Source organism: Saccoglossus kowalevskii, chromosome 2 (genome assembly GCF_978046115.1).
Source record: "Saccoglossus kowalevskii chromosome 2, keSacKowa6.1, whole genome shotgun sequence".
Classification (NCBI taxonomy): Eukaryota; Metazoa; Hemichordata; class Enteropneusta; family Harrimaniidae; genus Saccoglossus; species Saccoglossus kowalevskii.
In genome coordinates this window covers 3,235,024-3,240,605 of record NC_140642.1, presented here as the reverse complement: position 1 = coordinate 3,240,605, position 5,582 = coordinate 3,235,024, and the positions used below count along the sequence as shown (strand labels likewise).

At 34.1% G+C, this 5,582-nt stretch overlaps 1 protein-coding gene across 1 annotated transcript; it reads right to left on the bottom strand.

Moving 5' to 3' along the window:
• Positions 1-2,657: 2,657 nt before the first annotated feature.
• On the bottom strand, positions 2,658-5,252 carry LOC100370798 (uncharacterized). The gene is made up of 2 exons (XM_002733376.4): positions 4,924-5,252; positions 2,658-2,839 (listed from the first exon to the last, which is right to left on the bottom strand). Exons 1-2 carry the CDS (start codon positions 5,209-5,211, stop codon positions 2,732-2,734), a joined length of 396 nt encoding a protein of 131 aa, XP_002733422.1. The 5' UTR covers positions 5,212-5,252; the 3' UTR covers positions 2,658-2,731.
• Between the last annotated feature and the right edge of the window lie 330 nt (positions 5,253-5,582).

The window sequence follows — 5,582 nt, the reverse complement described above, 5'->3', positions numbered from 1 at the left end:
CACAGTGAAAATAAGCAGCTTAATAGAAAATGTAAAACAAATGGGCAGATATATACTACACATACAGCATAAGAAAAGATGTTTGAAATATAGCCATGAATACCCATGCTTGCTGTTGCCATATAAATTACATATTTTCAGGAAGTGTGGACAAAATTAATATTTCAGACAATAGCTTGCTATACACAAATCATCATTTCAAAAACCATACATGAAGAGGCAGAAATATCAAGGATATATTCAACACTCCATTGTAATTATACAAATGTACCATCCATACCATCACTTGGTGCTCTTGATAAAAAAAAAATGCAAAAACACTGCAATTTTGTTGTGCTTTCTGATTACAATTTCATGTGTTAATAATCAAATGAATAGACTACAGTGTAAATGTCCACACAAACATGCATAGTTTATATTTTATTCAGCCTCATGATTTGGACATTTCTGTTGATGCAAACTCTTCTTCTTCTGTTTTTGATTATTCTGCTAGGGTTGCTTCCTTTTCTTTCTGTATTTTGAGGATTTCATCAAGCAGGAATTGCAGTGGGTCCTCAGGCCTGTGGAATACCAAACTGGCAGTCAGTTGCTGCAAAGAGAGAACACAATGTTTACTAAAATATAAAGATAATCTCAAACAGGTGACCCTAAGTTCCTTAATTGTGACTTTTGCCATCAATGAGAATCCTTAGCAAACAAATAATGGTACAATAAATAAAGTGTTCTTGGCAATTATTAGATTTCATACACAGCATGTATGAAGAGCACGTAGAGGTCATATATGTCAGTGTCCGATTGAATATATCAGTTTTATAACAAATTGTGCATTGTAGTGACAGTCTGTTATGTCCTTGGTTATTTTCAGGAGTGGGACTGTAATCTTATTTTTAAAAATCAGGTTTTTGGGACATCCCCCCAAATGTATTTTAAAGAATCTTGAAAGATTGGTGTTTGCAATACTATTAATGTGAAGTACATGCAAGCCTTTCCAAATATGGTCATGTATATCCGGTAGTAAGGTCACATGTTATGTAAATGATTGCTACATACATGTATATAGCTTGCAATCCATACATGGACAAAGGTCATTCAACGCTACTGTAGATGTATAACAAACATTACATAAAGAATGACCTACTGACACTGTTGTCAATATAATTTATTTCACTCATCATTACACAGCAATGGCTGAAAACTTCACACTTTAGCTTCAATAAAATTGACATAGCCATCAGTAAAGGCCTCTTGTATTACAATTACTGACAATATTTTGATGAAAACACTTTCTATTAGGACTATTAATTTATAATTATAATAAAAGTCTAGTAGCAGTAATACAAAATCCTTTTCCTGAAAAACATGTGGATTAGATTTACGAGTTGAGCTACAACATGTTTCTTCACACTCATTGTAGCAAATAATAGACTCTTGGTTTTTTTTTAAAACATTGATAAAAGTATTTGAAAAAAAAATCAGAGGCAGTAATACCTGGAGTTTGGTGTCATTGTTCAATGCATTAGGTAAAAATGTTCTGCATGGATACCTCCATGAAATACAAAGTAGTCTTGCGGAGAACAATTCAAAACACTGAAGTGTCATGTCTAGTTGCAAATGCCAGTAGGGCATAACATTTTTATTACTTTACGCACCTTTGTGAACAAAACACTCACATTACACTGGCAACATAAATATATTATTAATTTCCAAACAATGCTGATACACATACATGTCAAAACACACAAGGTTAATATATTGCTATTGTCTATACCGCGGCGCTACTATAAAAAAATTAAACGGCTTTACTACAAAATATATTTGTGTGGGGTTTGTATGTGTTGCCATTCTGATGAGATAAGACCATCACAAATATCTCTGGATGATAATAGCAGACAAAACAGATTTATTATAGCAAGTATTGTAGACATGTCACCCCTCCCCCAAATAAAAAAAAACTAAAATAGCACCACAAAATCAAATTGGATACTACAAGTAAAACCTGTGTAAACACTTTTTCCCCAATACCTTCCCTACAAACTTGCCTATTTATGTAAAGCCCTTTGTGTAAATTATGCAATCATTCCTTTAAGGTTTAATTTAGACAGATTCAACACATAAAGGGTATGAATGGTATAATAATGCAATATTGAAGTACATTTCCAATTTAAAATTTAGTACATGTATCAGATATGGCAGAGGATTGTGGTCGTAGGACATTTGAATTTATGGCTTAAAGCCAGTTTCAGTTCATTCCACAGTGAAAATAAGCAGCTTAATAGAAAATGTAAAACAAATGGGCAGATATATACTACACATACAGCATAAGAAAAGATGTTTGAAATATAGCCATGAATACCCATGCTTGCTGTTGCCATATAAATTACATATTTTCAGGAAGTGTGGACAAAATTAATATTTCAGACAATAGCTTGCTATACACAAATCATCATTTCAAAAACCATACATGAAGAGGCAGAAATATCAAGGATATATTCAACACTCCATTGTAATTATACAAATGTACCATCCATACCATCACTTGGTGCTCTTGATAAAAAAAAAATGCAAAAACACTGCAATTTTGTTGTGCTTTCTGATTACAATTTCATGTGTTAATAATCAAATGAATAGACTACAGTGTAAATGTCCACACAAACATGCATAGTTTATATTTTATTCAGCCTCATGATTTGGACATTTCTGTTGATGCAAACTCTTCTTCTTCTGTTTTTGATTATTCTGCTAGGGTTGCTTCCTTTTCTTTCTGTATTTTGAGGATTTCATCAAGCAGGAATTGCAGTGGGTCCTCAGGCCTGTGGAATACCAAACTGGCAGTCAGTTGCTGCAAAGAGAGAACACAATGTTTCCTGTCAGGGCTGATAATAAAATACAAGAATTGATTTTTTTTCCCACAATTAAAATAATCTTTAGCAATACCAGGATACACAGTCACACTACATTACTTTTCTGTCTTGAACAGTTTCAACGATAAGTTTCTTAAAAGTTTCTTGCCGCTCCAAAGGCTAATAAAATATTATTATATTATTATTAAAAGGGCATGGTCATACTGATCTTTATCATGCACTTAGTTCAATAAATCAATGCCAACTTTTAAAATGATTTGTTTTCGATATGCACATCTACACAGCCACAACAGATATAGTGACTTTCTGAGAAATGACATTTTTATTTTTCTGAGGTGATGTCTGCCATGCTGCATTGAAGAAATATGTCACAATATAACATACATAGTAGCCATGAATCCTGCTATAGCAAAATAGGGTTGATGTGAAAGACTGGTAGACAGAACAGTGTCTATCTAAATTTGTTTTCCCCTTATGAGATTTCAACTAAATTGTGATTTTTTGAGATAAATTGAGTTGTTGGTTATAAACAGTTTGTGTTTGCTTCATCTGTTTAGTACAAAGGTTTGAACACCTTCTTTCATTTCAAAACAACTTGGGAATACAAAGTACCATACAAAACCATGGAAATTTACAGTTTTTAGTGACTGTGTCAATTATACACAGTGAAAGATTGATTGTATTACAACAAAGACAATTTTTTTTGGAAGAATTGTTTTAAACTATATCAAACTAGTATATATTTCATAAAAGCTTCTAAATCACACTAATTAAAAATCCATTGCGTGGAGTCTGCTGAGTAGAATTCATTTAATTGATCACTTTTATGTCAGAATTGTAAAAAGGATATTTTTTATTTTTATTTACACCAGTCAACAAGCTAACTTGACTTGATTTTGACTCAGAATCATTACAAATCAGGGCACACTAGTGAGACCAAATGTCACAGAGACTCCAATGATCACTGCAACTGTGATTTTCCCAACCGCCGAAAACCTGTGTATTGTTGAATACTTTATTTTCGCTGGAATTAATTTTCGCTGAAAAGGCCTTTTGGGTGTTTTTATGGAATTTATTTTCACTGAAGCATCCCTTTAGCAAAAATAATTTCAAAGTGGAAATAAAGTATTCTACAGTAATTGAAATGCACCTGTTATTATATTCAAAATATCAAAGCCTCTACCCTGGTCACTTGTCTTTAAATTAGAGAAAAACAGAAACAACTTTGTTTGTGGCGTTTGGTCAGTACGTATATATTAAATATCTTGCCTGAAGTGTTGGGTTTCAGGTACGACACAAATCGATATTGAGTTGAATGTGAGACATTGTTTTTCATTGGCACCAATACAAGGTGCAGAAAAACATGAGGATGGAAATTTATCATTCAATTTAGATGTTCAAACAATCAAAATACAAGGGGTGTTGGGGGTCAAATTGACATTAGCTTAATTTGAATTATAGCCCCACATTCCCGAAAGCTTTAATGGAAGAGGATTGTGATACTAATAGCCAGATCCACTGGCGACTTTATTATATCACCCATAGTAACACTATATCTGCTGGGGGCAAGAACGTCTCTATTTCACTGTATTTTACCCATTGTTTTGTCAGGGTTGAAAGGTTAAGATTTCACCATGGAGTCAAAACATCACTGTAAAGTTGTGTATAATCACAATCCTCTAACATAAATAGATTGTTATTCATTACGCAATGATGCCCATCCTTATCTACAATAATCAGTAGATCGCATCATTTAATACACACACAAAATGATCTGTAAATATTAAATTGACTGAAAATTTAATAACAGCGAAAATAAAACCTCTCTAAAACTTGTCTATAGTGTATATGTCTATGTGACTGTTACTGTAGTATCAATACACGCATGGGAGTAAAAGAGACCACCGCCATGCTACACGCGGCGCATGACTCGTCCTTTGTTTTGTATTCACTGTTGACATGTTTAGCGTGCTTAGAAACCGATGTGATAGGGCGACGAAACTACGTTGGATGACTAATGTCAATTTCAAACAAATTCAAACAAGTTTACATTGCTACCTACCTGAAAAATGTGCATTACGTTATATCGTTCGAGATATTTCACGGCTCTTGTGTACGGATCTTCAATCGGAGAAATGTATTCCGTCGATTCATTGTCGTCAACCCGAAGACTCTCCTTGAGTTTCTCTTCTAGTAAACCGGTTGACTGACCTACAGCATTCGGCATTACAGACGGTGACATTTCTTTGTTTACATGGTCCGGGATTGGCGTTGGATTTTCGCTAACGTCACCCTGTGTTAGAAGAATTTTTTGGACATCGTCTCCTGGTTCCTGCACCGCCGCAGCCATCTTTGGTACTATGTTTTTGTGTAGGGTTTCCGTACAAGACAACAGGTGTACACAGTCCGTTCGTGTAAACGGTGGCGGCGCTATACAGGCAGATAACCACGCGGGCGACCTTTTAGTTTTCTCTGGCCAAAACGCTCTATGCTCAGACAAAAATAAAAAAGCTAATACATGTACTTTGAAAAAGAAAGTTACACTAGGTGATGAATTTTTACAAATATAAGTGATATTAACCAAATATTTAGTGGCAAATACATTGTATTTACACAAAATTCGAACATGCTACGCGACGACCACTTCAAATAGTACGCAATCAGCCTCTCGGCTGAGATAGCAGTTAGCAATGCACATTTCAATTAGAGAATTGAAAATAT

What these genes read in the sequence shown, in the direction of transcription:
- LOC100370798 (XM_002733376.4), bottom strand. Translation starts at nt 5,211, where the DNA reads ATGGCTGCGGCGGTGCAGGAACCAGGAGACGATGTCCAAAAAATTCTT. An exon ending in ACGTAATGCACATTTTTCAG is followed by an intron (nt 2,840 to 4,923) that starts GTAGGTAGCAAT and finishes CTCTCTTTGCAG; the next exon opens with CAACTGACTGCCAGTTTGGT.